The 17,789-nt window shown below is 45.7% G+C and overlaps 1 protein-coding gene across 2 annotated transcripts in view; it reads right to left on the bottom strand.

Moving 5' to 3' along the window:
* LOC134337620 (tetratricopeptide repeat protein 24) overlaps window positions 1–17,789 on the bottom strand; it is a 57,990-nt gene that overhangs the window by 25,274 nt on the left and 14,927 nt on the right. For both annotated transcript variants that reach the window (XM_063032796.1, XM_063032804.1), the window contains exons 2-6: window positions 16,858–17,617; window positions 16,126–16,341; window positions 10,880–11,008; window positions 6,410–6,531; window positions 4,134–4,253 (exon numbers count right to left, since the gene is read on the bottom strand). In XM_063032796.1, coding sequence (XP_062888866.1) covers window positions 4,134–4,253; window positions 6,410–6,531; window positions 10,880–11,008; window positions 16,126–16,341; window positions 16,858–17,593 — 1,323 coding nt within the window. In that variant the 5' untranslated portion in view covers window positions 17,594–17,617. The remainder of the gene's footprint in view (window positions 1–4,133; window positions 4,254–6,409; window positions 6,532–10,879; window positions 11,009–16,125; window positions 16,342–16,857; window positions 17,618–17,789) is intronic.

The raw sequence follows: 17,789 nt of genomic DNA, 5'->3' as shown, positions 1-17,789 counted from the left end.
GGAATGATCTCCAATGAGATGGAAGATGGTTGTGGCAGGAACAATAACAACATTCAAAAGGCATTTGTATAAGTTGATGCATTAAAAAAGGTTTAGAGGGATATGAGCCAAATGCAGGCAAATGGGACTAACTTGGTGGGCACCATGTTTGGCACAGACATGTCGGGCTGAATGGTCTTGTTGCCATGTTGCATTACTGATATTCAGTCCCATTTCCTGCTCCATCCCGATATCTCTCGATTTCGTCAGGTCTGCCCTGAGCGTGTGCATTAGGGAGGTGGTGGGGGAAGGGATTTCCAGGATTCTGATAAGATGGTGGCGTGCTTGGATGCAGCAGTTTCTACAGGGCCAATCAAAGGTGCTATTGTCTTTTTTAAACTTTCTTTTTAATGATCCAAAACCCAGCTGGACGTTCAGAATTTAAAGTACTGCAAGTCTACTCCATCAGCAAGTTGCTAGTTGGTGGAGAAACTGAAGAATCTGGACTCTGTGTGAATCGTGCTGCTGCCTGTGTCAGAGAGGCATCGGAGGAGTCGGAGCATGAAGGCAATGTGAACTCTAACAGCGGGTGATCGCCTTAGTTATTTTTCTTGTGATTGAAAGACCCTGTTGGACATTATTAATCTGGAATGCTGCAAGTCCCATTCACGGTTTATTGGCAGAAGGCATGGGAGCTGTGTGGCTACGTTCGTAGCAAGGACACAGAGTGATGAGTCAGAATTGTTAATAAGATGGGCAACAAATTAATGGAATGCGTACAATGTACTAAGGAACCAACGAACAAATGTTCGATCCCAACCTCTGGTATTGCTTACCTGTGTACAGAGTTTGCACATCCTCCCTGTGCCCTCATCGGTTTTCCCAGGGTTCCCATTCCCTCTCATGACCCAACCACATACGAGGTTGATCAGTTAACTGGCCTCTGTAAATTTCTCCCCTGGTATGTGGATGAGGGGTAGAATCGGGGGGAGTTGATGGAGATGTGGGGAATATAAACTGGGGATCGGTGTAAATGGTTGGTTGGTGGTTGGCATGAACTTGTTTCCATGTTGTACAATGCTATGGCCATAAAAAGGCTGTCTGCGATTTTGTTTTATTGTAGAAGGGAGTTATGATAGAACTTTACATTGCATATATTTATTTTTTATTTTTTTCTATTTATTGAAATACAGCATAGAATAGGCCCTTCCAGCCCTTCCAGCCGTGCTGCCCATCAATCCTCCGATTTAATCCTAGCCTAATCACAGGACAGTTTACAATGACCAACCTTTGGACTGTGGGAGGAAACTGGAGCACCCGGAGGAAACCCACACGGTCACAGGGAGAACATGCAAACTCCTTACATGCAGTGGCTGGAATTAAATCCGGGTTGCAGATACCACAAAAATTAATTGTGAAACAGCCAAGGTCTAAGGGAAAAGTTGGCTGTGGACATTTGGAAAATACATAAAAAAGAGCAATATGGATAGGCAATGGAAATAATTCACAATTCATGAATCTGAAAATAATCTCTCCAAGGCACAAAATCCCATTAGGAAAAGTAGTCTGACTGTGATGCTGAGAGATAGAAAGTAGTGATTAAATCAAGAGGCTTTTAACATTATCAAAAATAGCAAGTGCCTGAGGTTTAGGAGTATTTCAGAATCTGTTGAAGCAGGAGCAAGGAATTATTAAATTTAAGTAAGATGATATATGAGATTAATCTGGCAAGAACCATAAAGATAGTAAGGGCTTCTGTAGGGAAGGGTGAGCAGCTTCAAGTTCCTGTGTGTCACCTCTTATAGATCTATTCTCGGCCCGGCACATTGATGTAACCCTGAAGAAGGGACGCCAGCATCTCTACTTTCTTAGAAGTTTGAGGAGATTCAACATCTCTGGCCTCTTCGCCCTTCCTTTACAGTCCTGATGAAGGGTCTTGAGATGAAGCGTTGACTGCTCATTCCCCTCCATTGATGCCACCTCACCAGCTGAGTTCCTCCAGTGTTTTGATCACGTCGCTCTAGATTTCCAGCCTCTGCAGAATATTTTGTGTTTAAAACTTCTGCTGAGGTACAGTGGAAAGCATTCTGACTGGTTGTTTCACGGCCTGCTGAAGGAACTCTAAAGCACAGGAACATAAGAGGACACAGTGAGTTCCATCATGGGTACATCTCTCCCTACCACTGAGGACTTCCACAAGCAGTGATGTCTTAGAAAGGTGACATCCATCATCAGGGACCCCCACCATCTGCACCATGCTGTTTTCTTGATGCTGCCATCAGGCAGAAAGTACAGGGACCTGAAGGTCTAACCTCAAGGTTCAATGATTGCCTCTCCCCACTTCCATGAGGTTCTTGAACCGACCTGAAAAACTCCAGCACTACCTTGGAATATAGTCCTGTACTCCTTTCCCTCCTTGCACCTTCTTGTTCTGGCTTCATCTTGATTTCTTTCAAGCCCTGATCAAGAGCCTTGGCCTGAAACATTGATTGTTTATTCGTTTCTGACCTGCTGAGTTCCTGCGGCATTTTGTGTGTGTTGCTCTGGATTTTCAGCATCTGCACAATCTCCTTCTCTGGAAGATGGTTCCTTATATCTACTATCCTCTGTGTGCAGGCATCTTTCAATCTACCTCCCTGTCTCTCACACTCACACACTTGCAAAATTCTGCGCAGTTCCGCCAGTTCTGCTGTAGGGAGGATATATAGGCTTTGAGAGGGTGCAGAGTAGGTTTACCATGATGCTGTCTACATTAGAAGATATGTCCTGGAGAAGCTGTATTGCATACATGCCTTCATCTGTAGGGGCAGAGTATAAAATTCAGGAAGTCACTATGCAGCTGATCATGACAAACTTGATGATGAAAGCCCTGATGAAAATTGAGTTAAGCCGTACTTGGAGTATTGTGTGCAGTACAGGTCACCCCATTACCCTAAGGATGTGGAAGCTTTGCAGAGGGTGTACAAGAGGTTTAGAAGAACAAAGAATAGGAACAGGCCCTTCGGTCCACAATGTTGTGCGAACCAGCTAAAATGCAAATCAAAAACCCCCCAACCATTAATCCCTCTGACTTACACAATGTCTATATCCTTCCAGCTTCCTTACATCCATGTGACTAAACGTCTCTTAGAAGCATCTAATGTATTTGCCTCTGCCGCCATACCAGATAGTGCATTCTAAACATCTACCACTCTCTGAGTAAAAAATTTACCCCTTCCACCCCCTTCGAACCTACCCCCTCTCACCTTCAATGCACCTCTGGTATTAGATATATCAACCCTAGGAAGCAGATATTGCCTGTCTACTCCACTTACGCCTCTCATAATCTGATAAACCTCTATCAGATCTCCCCTCAGCCACCGTCTCTCCAGAGAAAATAACCCAAGTTTACCCAGCCTCTCATGATAATACATGCCTTCTAAATCAGGCAGCATCCCAGTTAACTTCTTCTGCACTCTCTCCAAAGCCTCAACATCTCTCCTATAATAGGACAACCAGAACTGTACACAATATCCCAGATGTGGCCTAACTGGAGTTTTATAGAGTTGCAACATAACCTTTTGACTTTTGAACTCAGTGCCTTGACTAATGAAAACAAGCATTCCACAAGCCCTCTTACCCACCTTTTTGACCTGTGTAGTCACTTTCAAGGAGTGATGAATTTGGATCCCAAGATCTCTCTGCTCAGCAACACTGTTAAGTAACAGTGTATGGTCTCTTTGCATTTGGTCCACTAAGGTGCAACACCTCATATTTATCTGGGTTAAACTCCACCTGCCACTTCTCTGCCCATATCTGCAACTGATCTATATCATGCTGTATCCTTCACCAGTCTTCTATGCTATCCACAACTCCACCAGTCTTGGTATCATCCACAAACCCATCTACATTTTCATCCAGGATGCTGCCTGGATTATAGGGCATCAGCTATAAGGAGAGGCTGGTTGATTTTCTCTGGTGCATCAGGGACTGAGGGGAGATACTACAATGATGGCTTATATTTCCATGGGTTCATATCTGAGGGCTAGTAGAAGTAAATAAAGTTATGAGATGCATAGATAGGGTAGACAGTCAGCTGGTGTCAACACTTATCAAAGGTGGAGGAAGTGTTGGATGGATATGCACAACCAGTATAGTCTGTGTGAATCACTTACCAAAGGCATAGCAGGACGGATGCCCCCGGCATGGGGGAAAGCACTGTTCAGAGAAAGTTTATACTGAATGGCATCTGCCAGCTTGTTCACAATCCTTTCCTGGGCTGAGCCAGTGGGTTCCTGGAAGAGATGATCCACAGAGGACAACCAGCATTAATGTCATGTGTCAGATTCACAAAAATCTGATCTGCAGCACCTCAGATTTCTACTACAGACTGAATTGTCCTCACAGTTGCATCCAAATCTGACCACTGCACTACAATATTCTAATTGTGTCCTTTCTTGTTAAAGTTGTGTAAAATCTATGTTTTTCTTGTGAATGTTGTGCATCTGCTGCTATGTGCTTGTGATGCTGCGCAAGTCAGTTTTTAATTGTACCTGTACAATAGACTCTGTATCTGACTATAAGCTTGACTTTGATTTTAGTACTTGAATACAGTGTAATGCATCAATTTTACGTCAGTCCAAATATGTGCTGGGGGCAGGCTACAAATGTCACTGTGTTTCCAGCACAAAACGTATCATGGTTTGTATCACTGGTGCTGTAAAGCATTAACCTAGCTGCAACGCCACGACAGTGATGTCTAAGAGGCCATTGCACAGACAGCTGAACTTTCAGGGAATGGAGGGGTGTTGATCATGTACAGGCAGAAGGGACTAGTTTAATTTGTTCAACACGGACATGGTGGGCTGAAGGGTTCTGCTCCTGTGCTGTACCGTTCCATGTTCTTTAATGTATACGAGAAGGAAACTTACAATTATTATTGCACTAATGTGGGGGAGGGACACACAAGCTCCAGAGAGACAGTACAGAGGGTCACGATTGAACCTGGGCCACCTGAGCAGCTGATAGCTCTACTAACCATGCTGCTGTGCTTGCTGAAGGCCCATATGTGATCTAAAGGATGAGAATATGAACAAGATCCAGGATCTTCCTGCTCCTTGTTCCTCAGCACCATTCCAAGGGAGATTCATCACCATTTCCATCATTAGGGACCTTCACCATCTGGGGTGTGATCTCATCGTCTTTACATCCATCCTCAGGGATCCCCTCCCACCCCCATCTCTGTCATGCTCTCATCATCATTATATCCATCATCAGAGCCATGCCCTCTTCTCGATGGAGCCATCAGGCAGGAGGTTCAGGAGCCTGAAGACCCACACCCCATGGTTCAACCAAGTGGGCAGTTTCTTCCCCATTGCCATCAGGCTCTTGAACTCATGTGAAAAACCTTAATTCCTGGACTATAAACTGGACTGGTCAAAGAACATGGAGGCTGTCTACAAGAAGGGTCAGAGCCATCTCTATTTCCTGAGGAGACTGAGGTCTTTTAACATCTGCCGGACAATGCTGAGGATGTTCTACGAGTCTGTGGTGGCCAGTGCGATCATGTTTGCTGTTGTGTGCTGGGGCAGCAGGCTGAGGGTAGCAGACACCAACAGAATCAACAAACTCATTCGTAAGGCCAGTGATGTTGTGGGGATGGAACTGGACACTCTCACGGTGGTGTCTGAAAAGAGGATGCTGTCCCAAGTTGCATGCCATCTTGGACAATGTCTCCCATCCACTACATAATGTACTGGTTGGGCACAGGAGTACATTCAGCCAGAGACTCATTCCACCGAGATGCAGCACAGAGCGTCATAGGAAGTCATTCCTGCCTATGGCCATCAAACTTTACAACTCCTCCCTTGGAGGGTCAGACACCCTGAGCCAATAGGCTGCTCCTGGACTTATTTCCTGGCATAATTTACATATTACTATTTAACTATTATGGTTTTATTACTGTTTAATTATTTATGGTGCAACTGTAACGAAAACCAATTTCCCCCGGGATCAATGAAGTATGACTATGACTATGACTATATTTCCCTCAGTATGCACTTTAAGAAACTCTTAGAAAAGTACATGGATGATAAAAAAATGAAGGGCCATGTCGGAGGGAAAAGTTAGATGGATCAACACAACGTGGGTGCAAGCCTGTACTGAGCAGTAGAGTTCTATGTTCTATGTAATAATGTTGCTGAGTTTATTGTTGTTTTGTGGAAGTTCTGAATATATATGCTAAATTAAGTCAATTTAAGTTTATGTAATCTATGTCATGTCTGCAATGTACTGTGCTGCTGCTGCGAAAGCAAATATTCATGGCATTTATACCCTACGGCTGTGTGCCCATGACAATAAACCTGGTTTTGGCAATAAACTTGAACTTGAGATTTACCTTGAGTCACCAGACCTTGGAGAGTGCTAGATTTGAAGCAAGCTATGGAAGTACCTGCGACTTGGCCAGAGCAGATAAAGCCTGTTTGTAGTAGTGCGTGGCCTTCTCAGGGTCTCCCAGGCGGAACTTAGCAGCTCCCAAGCCTTCACAAGCCTGCCACTGTCCATGAGAATCACCTGCACTTGGAACAAGAGGGGAAAGGGAAGCAATAAATTATGGAAGTAGCTATATCAAAGCCATTATCAGACTGTGGGTCCCCTTGCTCCTCATCTGCCCTGTGCTCATAACACCTGAAGGCTTGATTTGTTTTCTTATTGCCACATGTGCAGTGAAAAACTTTTGCCTTGCATGTCACCTGCACAGTTCATTTCATTATTGGATAGATTTTTACATAGTAGGGGAATTAAGGGTTATGGGGAAAAGGCAGGTAGGTGGAGATGAGCCTGTGGCCAAATCAGCCATGATCTTGTTGAATAGTGGAGCAGGCTCAACGGGCCAGATGGCCGACTCCTGCTCCTATTTCTTATGTTCTTGTTGTAACAGTGTATTGAGTTAGTATTAGGGAAAATGCAGAATGAAGTGTAGCAGCTACAGAGAAAGTGCAGTGCAGACAGACAATAAGGTGCAAGATTATAACGAGGTAGATTGTGAGTTCAAGAGTCTATCTCATTGTACTAGGGAATCATTCTATCAGTGGGATAGATGTGTGGTGGTAGGTTTACAACACTTCTCCGAGCTGGTACTTTGAAAGTGCTAGCCACTTGGTCTGTGTCTCTACTACCTTTTACTTTGCCTGACCTTTATCTGTGTCATTTTTTAAAGCACATGCCACTCTTAATGGATGCACAGGTAATATCCAAATGATGCTCTGTATAAAGAAATACATCTCTCTCTTTTTTTTTAAACACAGAGCACGGAAGGTTCTGTAATGCAAGGCCAGTGCTGTTGGCGCAGGAAATACAATGGAGATGGTTAAGAGGCTCTTAGAAATATACACTGGCAATGGAGGTATATGTGGGCAGAAGGGATTACTTAGTTAGCCATTTCATTACTAGTTTAATTATTGTGGGCTGAAGGGCCTGTTTCTGTACTGTACTGTTCTAAGATTATTTTCCACTAAATCAGGGGTTCACAACCTGGGGTCCACAGATCCTTTGGTTAACGATAGGGGTTCACAGTATAAAAGAGTAGATAGCTGTTATTCGCACCTCATTGTCATTGTAGACCCACACGACACAGAACAAAGGCTCTTTGGCCCACTATGTCCAATTGATCATCAAGAACCCTTATTTGATCAGCCCTCAGTTCCCAGCTCTCCCTACCTCTATGATTCAAGTGTTTAAATCTCTGCCTCTACCACCCCCTCAGGCAGTGTGTTCCAGATTCCAACCCCACCTCTGGGGGATATTAAATTTCTGTGCAGATCGCCTCAAAAGCTATTATTTTCTGCTTAAACCCATGCCCTCTGGTCTTAGACATCTCTGCCACTGAGAAAAGTTTCCCACCACCTACCCAGTCTATACTCCTTATCATTTTGTACATATTTTCAAATCCAATCCAGCCTCTTGAACGTGGAGGAAAATAGACACAACCTCTCCTATCTGTCCTTGTAACTGAATCACTCTGTCCCAGGCAACATCCTGGAGAATCTCCTCTGTAGCCTCTCCAGTCAAAACACACACCTCCTATAGTCTGGTGACCAGAACTGCACACAGTGCTCCAGCTGTGGCCTGACCAATGGTTTCTAAAGTTGGACCATAACCTCCCTGCTCCTGTATTCTGTGCCCTGGCTAATGAAGACAAGTATCTCGTATGCTCTCTTCACCACTGCATCAACTTGTGCTGCCATCTTCAGAGGTTCTTGGACCAAGGTCTTACTATTCCTCAGTACTGCCTCGGGTCCTGACATACACTGTGTACATCTTATCCTTATTAGACACTTAAAGCACACCACCTTGCACTTAGTGGCGTGAAGATAAAGGTTAGCTTTATTTGTCACACCTACATTGAAGCATCAAAACATACATACAGTGAAATGCATCAATGACCAACCAGGTCCGATTGTGTGGGGCAGTCTGAAAGTGTCACCACGCTTCTGGCACATCTTGGAATGTGGGAGGAAACCAGAGCACACAGAGGAAACCCATGCAGCCACGGGGATAATGTACAAAGTCCTTATATATAGCAATAGGAATTGAACCCTGATCTTCTGATCACTGGCACTGTGAAGTGTTAAGCTAACCGTTACACTACCTTGCCACCCCTTTCCATTTGCCTTAGTCTGCCATGTCTACTGTTGCAGGTATACTAGCTGCTAATTCCCCTGCACATTTCTCCATTATACCCCCCAAGGCATTATTTAATTCACTCTGAGACATTGTGTGTGCTCCACGATTGTCTCTGAGATTTTCAAGTTCAGGTTCAAGTTTATTGTCATTTAACCATACACATGTGTACGGCTAAACAAAACATCGTTCTCCTGGGGCCAGGGTGTAAAACACAGTACACAGAGTCACACACAGCACATACAGTTACAATCCAGCACGTACAATCACAAAATAATATTAGCACAAATCCCAGAGTGGCATGGCCTGAAGATCAACTGGGTGACATAAAGTAGAAGGTGCATGCTTAAAGTTCAAAGTAAATTTATAATCAAGTACATACATATCACTATATACCACCCCGAGATTCACTTTCTTGCAGGCATTCACAGTAAATACAAAGAAATGCAATAGAATTCAATGAAAAACTGTACAGAACAAAGACGGACAAACAACCAATGTGCAAAAGACAATAAACTGTACAAACAAAAAGAAAGAAAAAACAAAATATAAATAAATAAGCAATAAATATCAAGAACATGTTTATGTATGACAGTATAAAGATACTGACACTATTATAATAAAACAAGCAGTCGTACAAATATGTGAAGCAGCAGCAATAAAAGACAAGAAGTGACCAGTGCGGATGAGGGTGTGTCTCTGAGTTGGAGAGTACGTGCTGGGTGGTATCAGGGTGTTAAGAAGTCTAACAGCTGGGGGATGAAGCTGTTAACTAGCCTGACAGTACTGGCTCTAATGCTGTGGTGCCTTCTCCCTGATGGCAGGAGGTCAAAGAGATTGTGTGTTGAATACTGCTTTTGTAATTCCTCTAAGGCTCTGGACATTTCTGCAATAACCCATTTAGAACACCTTGTACTAGTCTTGGTCAGATGTCGCACATTGCTCCTGTACTTCCACTGACCTTGCATGATGTTCATGGAATCATGAGGTCATACAGCACAAAACCCTCCAAGTCCACGCTGACCATTTTACAGTAATCCTACATTGTTTTATTCTCCCCAAATTCCCGTAGAGATATACAACACTTGGTCCTTTGATCCAACTGGTTCATGCTGACCAAGATGTTCATCTAAGCTAGTCCCATCTGCCCACATTTACCCAATATACTTCTAAATCTTTCCTGTCCTTGTACCTATCTAAATCTCTTTCAAATGAAATTGTACCTGTCTCTACCTCTTCTGGCAGCTCGTTCATATACTGGGTGGAAAAGTTGCATCTCAGGTCCTCAATATATTTCTCCCTTCTCACCTTAGACCTTCTTGATTCCTAACCCTGGTAGAAAAATGACTGTACATTCTCCTTATCTGTGCCCTTCATGATTTAACACACCAACACCCTGCTTCTATCTTTCATTCACACACTTGGACCAATCAACCTGCCAACTATCCTCTCTCCAAGGCACAAGAGATTCTGAAGATTCTGGAAATCATGAGCAACACACAGAAAATACGGGAGGAAGTTGATGGAGACCTGATGCAGATTGGGGGACCGCTTCATCAACCATCTTCATTCTGTCCTCGACAAAAGGCAGCATTTACCGGTGGCCACCCATTTCAACAAGTCTTCCCATTTCCTTTCGAACATGTCTGTCCACGGCCTCTTCTGCTGTCTCAGCGAGGCCTAACTCAAACTGGAGGATCAACTCCTCATATTCTGTCTCCAACCTGATGGCATGAACATCAATTTCTTGTAATTTGCATCCCCCACCTCTCTTATTCCATTCTTCATTCAGGCTCCCCTCTTACCCCTTTTCTTCTCACCTACCCATCAAATCTCTCTGGTGCTCCTCCTCCTTCCCATTGTCCCATAGTCCACTCTCCTCTCTCTCTCTATCAGATTCCTTCCCCTTGAGCCCTTTACCTCTTTCACCCAGCATTCTACAAGATTGCCTTTCATCTCCCCTCACCTATCACCTGCCAGCTTGTACTGTCCCCCCCCGCCGCCAACTTCTTATTCAGGCATCTTTCCTCTTTATTTCCAGTCCCAATCAAGGATCTTGGCCTGAATCATTGTTTATTCCCCTCCACGGTTCCTCCAGCATTTTGTGTGAGATCCAGTCTCTGAGACGTAGCACTCTGCTCTCATGTTCTCTGCAAGACACCACGCTCAGCTCCTCTGTTCCACCTGACATCAATACTGAACCACCCCCCACGCTGCTGTGGTATTCCTGCTCCCTCACCGGTGTCTTTGAAAGCCTGCAGTGCGTGCAGGTAACTCTCAGCTGTCTCCTCGTGCTCTGCCAGCTGACTGTAAGCGAAGGCCATGTTGCAGAAACACTGACCCTGTGCATTCCTGTTTCCGAGGGAACCTGAGGAGAGATGAGGAGCATCCTTTGAATTTTGTTAATTCATAAACACTATCGATGTGGCTCAAGAGAAGCTACATAACACTGTAAAACTTACTGTGGGAGCAGAATTAGGTCATTTGGCTTATCGAGACTGCTCTAGCATTCAGTCATGGCAGATTTGTTATCCCTCTCAATCCCCGTAACCTTTGATGCCATTACTAATCAAGAAATTATCAACCTCTGCTTTAAACATACCCAATGACTTGGCCTCCACAGCCATCCATGGCAATGAATTCCGGAGATTCAACACACTCTGTCTAAACAAATTTCACCTTATTTCTGTTGTAAAGGGATCTCTCTATTCTGAGGCTGTGCCCTCCAGTCCCAGAGTCCCCCACTATAGGAAACATTTTTTCCAAAACTACTCTACCTATGCCTTTCAATATTCAATAAATTTCAATGAGATCCCCCCCCCCCGTCAATCTCCTAAATTCCAGTCAGTACAGACCCAGAGCCATCAGAGGCTCTTCATACGGTAACCCTTTCCCAAAATTATTCTTGTGAACCTCCTCTTGACTCTCTCCAATGCCAACGCACCCTTTCTTAAACAAGGGGCCCAAAACTGCTCACAATACTTCAAGTGTGGTCTGACCAATGCCTTATAAAGCCTCAGCATCACATCCTTGCTCTTATCCAGAACGAGGGGTCACAGTTTGAGGATAAAGGGGAAGCCTTTTAGGACCGAGATGAGGAAAAACTGTTTCACACAGAGAGTGGTGAATCTGTGGAATTCTCTGCCACAGGAAACAGTTGAGGCCAGTTCATTGGCTATATTTAAGAGGGAGTTAGATATGGCCCTTGTGGCTAAAGGGATCAGGGGGTATGGAGAGAAGGCTGGTACAGGGTTCTGAGTTGGATGATCAGCCATGATCATACTGAATGGCGGTGCAGGCTCGAAGGGCCGAATGGCCTACTCCTGCACCTATTTTCCATGTTTCTATTCTAGTTCTCTTGAAATTATTGCTAACATTACATTTGCCTTCCTTACCGCTTACTCAACCTGCAAGTTAGCCTTTAGGGAATCCTGCACGAAGGTTCCAAGTTCCTTTGTACCTCTGATTTCTGAATTTGCTCCCTGATTAGAAAACAGCCTATGCCTTTATTCCTTCTACCAAAGTGCATTATCATACACTTCCCTACACTGTATTCCTGCCCTGCAGTCATAGCCAGTTCTAGAGGAGAGTACTACTCTTTGTTTAATGGCCCCTAATGCAGTTCCTTTCTCTCCCAACTGCCACAGTTATGCCATTAGAATTGCACAGCAAAAGGTGTCATTAAGCTGGAAGATAGAGTGCAAAGTAGATTTACAACAATGGGCTGAGAAGTGGTAGATGGATTTTAACGCAGACATGTGCGAACCCCACACAGTTAAAGGCTCCACACAGGCAGCCCCAGAGGACAGGACTGAAGCTGTGGTCACTGGAGAGTTAAGGCTGTGACTACTTGCTGTCTGTCCTAAGGCTGACTCTGTGACCTAAGGCCGCTGCGCTAATAGGAGATAGATCATTAAGTGCAAGGTGTTGCACTTTACGAGGACAAACCAGGGTGGGACATACACAGTGAACGGCAGGGCACTGTGGAGTGCAGTAGAACAAAGGTATTTGGGAATACAGGTCTGTAATTCCTTGAAAGTGGCATGGTAGGTAGATGGGCTGATAAAAGTGAACTTTTGGCACCTCAGCCTTGATAAATTAGTGCACTGAGTACAGGAGTTGGGAATTAAAAGGAACGTGAGAGGAAACTGCTAGAGTAACTCAGCAGATGAGGCAGCATCCCTGGAAAGAAATAAAGAGTCGCAGTTTTGGGCTGAGACCCTTCGTCAGTACAGGAAAGGAAGGGGAAAGACATCAGAATAAGAAGGGAAGGAGTACAAGCTAGAAGGTGATAGGTGAAGCTAGGGGAGAGATTGAAGAGAGAAACTGGGAGGTGATAGGTGGAAAAGGTAAAGGGCTAAAGAAGGAAAGAGAGGAGAGGAGAGGAACCGTGGGAGAAAGGGAAGAAGGAGCACCAAAGGGAGGTGGTAGGTGAGGAAAAGGGAAGTACCAGGGGAGCTAGGGTGGGGAATGGAAGAAGAGGGAAGGGGGAAGAGGAGAATTATCGTAAGCTAGAGAAATTGAGACGGAATATGAGGTGTTGCTCCCCCAACCTGAGAGTGGCCTCATCATGGCAGCAGAGGAAGCCATGGACCAGCATGTCGGAATGGGAATGGGGATTGGAACTAAAATGGTCATCCATCCGGAAATCCTCCTTGTTGAGAACGGAGTGCAGGTGCTCAACAAAACAGTCCCCCAATCTATGTTGGAACTCTCCGGTGTAGAGGCCATCGCATTGGGAGCACCGGATGCAGAACACAATCCCAACAGACTTGCAGGTGAAGTTTGTCTCACCGCAAAGGACTCTTTGGGGCTCTGAATGGAGGTGCGGGAGGAGGTGAATGGGCAGAGGAAATGGTTGAGGCAGATACATTAACGGCATTTAAAATCTGCTCCACATATCTCAGAATCAAAATCAGCTTTATTATCACTGTCTTATGTGATGTGAAATTTGTTGTTTTGTGGCAGCAACACAGTGCAAAGTCATAGAATTACTATAAACTGCAAAATAAATAAATAGTGAAAAACAAGAGGAACAATGAGGTGGGGTTTGTGGACAATTGAGAAATCTGATAACAGAGGGAAAGAATCACTGATTGAATCTACCCTCTCTCACTTTATTAGAAGTTTTGGCTCAAGGAAACAGACACTGGCTGTCTACCTATGCCTCTCACAATCTTATGAACTCTGTCAGGTCTCCCCTCAGCCTCTGACGCTCCAGAGAAAACAACCCCAGCAACCCCAGTTTGTCCAGCCTTTCCTTACAGCTCATACCCTCTAACCCAGGCAGCATCCTGGTGAACCTCTCCTACACCCTCTCCAAAATCCTCCCCCCCCCACACCCTTCCTGTAATGAGCAACACACACAGAATACTGGAGGAACTCAGTAGGTCAGGCAGCAGCTATGCAGGGGAATGAACCGACAATGTTCTGGACTGAGACCCTTCATCAAGATGGGAAAGAAAGGTTCAGAAACCACAATAAGATGGGGGGATGGGGGGGGGAATTACATGCTGGCAACTAATAAGTGAGACCAGGTGAGGGGGAAGGTGGTTGGGTAGGGGAGGGGATTGCTGTGAGAAGGTGTGAGGTGATAGTTGGAAGAGGTAAATATCTTAGGCCAGTTAGCCTGATTTCAGTGGTCGGGAAGATGTTGTAGCCCATTATTAAGGATGAGGTTTCAGGGTACTTGTAGGCGCATGGTAAACTCAGGCCAAAGTCAGCATGGTTTCCTTAAGGGAAAATCTTGCCTAACAAATCTGCTGTATTTGAGGAAATAACAGGTTGAATAGACAAAGGGGAGCGAGTGGATGTTGTTTACTTGGATTTTCAGAAGGCCTTTGACAAAGTGCCATACATGAGGCTATTTAACAAGAGCCCATGGAAAGATATTACCGTGGATAGAAATTGACTGATGCAGGAACCAAAGAATAGAGGGGCCTATTCTGGTTGGCTGCCAGTGACGAGTGGTGTTCCACATGGTATTGGGACTGCTTTTTTCATATTATATGTCAACGACTTGTATGATGAATTGATGGCTTTCTGGCCAAGTTTTCAGATGATACAAAGATAGGGGAAGGTAGTGTTAAGGAATCAAGGTGTTTGCAGAAAGACTTAGCCATATTGGGATAATGGGCAAAGAAGGGACTGGGCAGAAAATGGTTCGGCACAGCCAAGAAGGGCCAAAGGGCCTGTTTCTGTGCTGTAGTTTCTATGGTAAGTGGCGGATGGAATACAGTGCAGGGAAATGCATTTTGGTAGAAGGGATAAAGGTGTAGACTATTCTCGAAACAGGGAGAAAGTTCAAAAATCTGAGGTGCAAGGGGACTTGGCAGTCCTTGTGCAGGATTTCCTAAAGGTTAACTTGCAGGTCGAGTTGGTGGTAAGGAGGGCAAATGCAGTGTTAGCTTTCATTTCGAGAAGACTACAATATAAGAACTAGGATGTAGTAATTCTGAGACTTTATAAGGTATTGGTCAGTCTGCATTTGGAGTATTATGAGCAGTTTTGGGTCCCCTTATCTAAGAAAAGATGTGGATTGAAGATGGTCTAGACAAGGTTCATGAGAATGATACTGGGAATGAAAGAAGCATTTGATTACTCTGGGCCTGTACTCGCTGGAGTTTAAACAAATAAAGGGGGATCTCACTGAAACCTACCAAATATTTAAAGGCCTAGATAGAGAGGATGCAGAGAGTGGGTGAGTCTAGGACCAAATGGCACAGCCTCAGAATAGAGGGACATTGATTTAGAACAGAGATGAGAAGGGATTTCTTTAGACAGTGGGTGGTGAATCTGTGGTATTCATTGCCATGGATGGCTGTGGAGGCCAAGTTACTGAGTATATTTATAGCAGAGGTTGAACAGGTTCCTGGTTAGTCAGGGGGTCAAATGTTACGGGCAGAATACAGGAGGATAGGGTTGAGAGGGATAATAAGTCACTACCCTAAATGCCAGCGGTGTAATGGGCGGTAGGTAGGATAATAAATCAGCCATGATGTAATGACGTGATGGGCAAAGTGGCCTAATTCTGCATCTATGTCTTATGGTCTTGTAGTATGGTGAGTACAGTGGACCATGGAATAAAGAGTTTAGGATCCAGAGGGAGGTGATGGGACTCTCCATGAGGATGAAATTCATGACGGGGGAGAAGAGAAGGGTTGTGAGGGTCACCGGAATGGAAGAAGACAAAAGATGGTGAAGGTGGGAGGTGGAGTGTTTATTGGAAGTTAAGGAAATCGATGTTCACTCTCGTGGCCTGTTCATCATCCACACTTTCCTCCCTGAGTTCCTCCAGCATTGTGTGTGTGTGTGTTGCTCAAGATTTTCAGCGGCTGTGGAAATTGCTTGTGTCTTCCTGTAATGGAATGACCTTCTACCTCTGACAACTCTGGACTGCCTGCTAGGCTAAGAATGGTATAAGGGAGTTGTGGGGGGGAGGGTACATCGAGATTCCTGCTCAGTCCGTGGAGCCTAGTTCCCCACCGTGCAAGGCTGCCGCACGTTGGTGGAAGTCCAGTGCCCTGCCGTAGTCACTGGTGGTGTTGTGGACGGCGCCGAGGTTCTGCAGGATCACAGCCTCTTTCCGGCGCTCCGAGTTGTCCCGTTGGCAGTACGGGAGGGCCTGCTCGAAGCACTCAGCTGCTAGTGAGAAGATCTTCAACTGCGAGTAGCCGAGTCCGATGTCATTGTAGAGTTTTCCTTTCAAACAGTGAGAATAGGAACATTAAAATAAAGGTTCTTAACATCCAGGTTTTGATACACACTCTACACAGAATTCATTCCTCTACATCGGTGGACTCTACATAGCTTGGGGTCTGCTTTGTTGTGTAATAGCAGGATCTCCTAGTGGCCAACCATTTTGAGTCCACTGCCCAGGCCCATACTGGCACATTGGTCCATGGCCTCCTCTACTGCCAAAATGAGGCTACTCTTGAGCTGGAGGAGCAGCACCTCACATTCTGTCTGCGTAGCCTCCAACCTGATGTAATGAACATGAATTTCTTGAACTTCCGATTATTTCTCCCCACCCTCCCCTGCCACTCTATGGAGGGGGATAAACAGTTGATGCTTCAGGCTGAGACCCTTCATCAGGACTGCTTTCTTTGCTGATGTTGTGTACCTGTGATGCTGCCACGAGTAAGTTTTTCTTTGTACCTGAGCATATGACAGTAAACTCCACTTTGACTTTAATAAACACATTGATCGAGCACTCACCAAGCAGGGCTTTGTTCTGAATGTTCCCACAAATGGTCCGGCACTCGTTCAACACCTGGGTGATCTCGGTGGCCGTGAACTGCCGGCACTGCAGCATGTGTCTGGCGGCCTCATTCAGGGCGATGGCGGCCAGGTCTGGGCTGCCCCCCTGCCGGTAGAGCTGGCCTGCCCTCCGGAAACACCGGCCAGCCTGGGCCAGAGCCCCTGCCCTTACCCGGCAGCTGGCCAGCTTCATGCAGGTGTCCGCTTCTCCCTGCGGCTGCTGGGCCCGATAGTGAGCCAGGGCCTGTTGGTAGTGTTCAGCAGCACTCTCCAGGTCCCCCAGCCCCTCGTGAGCTATCCCCAGGTTGAAGTACAGGTCGCCCTGCCTTTCCCCACCCTCGGCCGGCTGCGACCTCAGCAGGAAGTCCAGGCCTTTGGCCGGCCTGCCTGAGGCCACATAGGCAGCACCCAGGTTGAAAGCACAGGCCCTCTGCACACTCTGTTCAGCCGTGTCGAGCGAGATAAGAAAGGCCTTCTTGAATGAGACCAGAGCCTCCTCTGGCTGCTCCTGGGCCAGGGCCCGGCTCCCGGCTTTGGTGAGGCCCTCGATCTCAGCTTGGATCTCCAGATGATCCTCTTCACCCTTGTTCCCCTCCTGCTGCCTCTTTCGCTTCTTCTTTTTCTTAGTCTTGCCTTCGAGCTGGGCCGGGCCAGCACACAGTGGCACATTTGCAGCCATTACTTCGGAGGCCATAACCCCAAGCGTCCTCAACTGGACCTGCCAAGAGTGAACACACATTAACCCACACACACATTAGAAGAACCTTCTCACCCGGGGGCAGGAGGGATGCACTGCCTGAAGTGGTAGTGGAGGCAGAGACAAGTGAAAAAGTATCTAGGCGAGTATTTGAATCACTGAAGCAGAGAATGCAACGAACCGAGTGCTGAGA

Source organism: Mobula hypostoma, chromosome 2 (assembly GCF_963921235.1).
Source record: "Mobula hypostoma chromosome 2, sMobHyp1.1, whole genome shotgun sequence".
Lineage (NCBI taxonomy): Eukaryota > Metazoa > Chordata > Chondrichthyes > Myliobatiformes > Myliobatidae > Mobula > Mobula hypostoma.
Note: the sequence above shows the minus strand (reverse complement) of the source record. Positions and strands in the feature narration are given on the sequence as shown.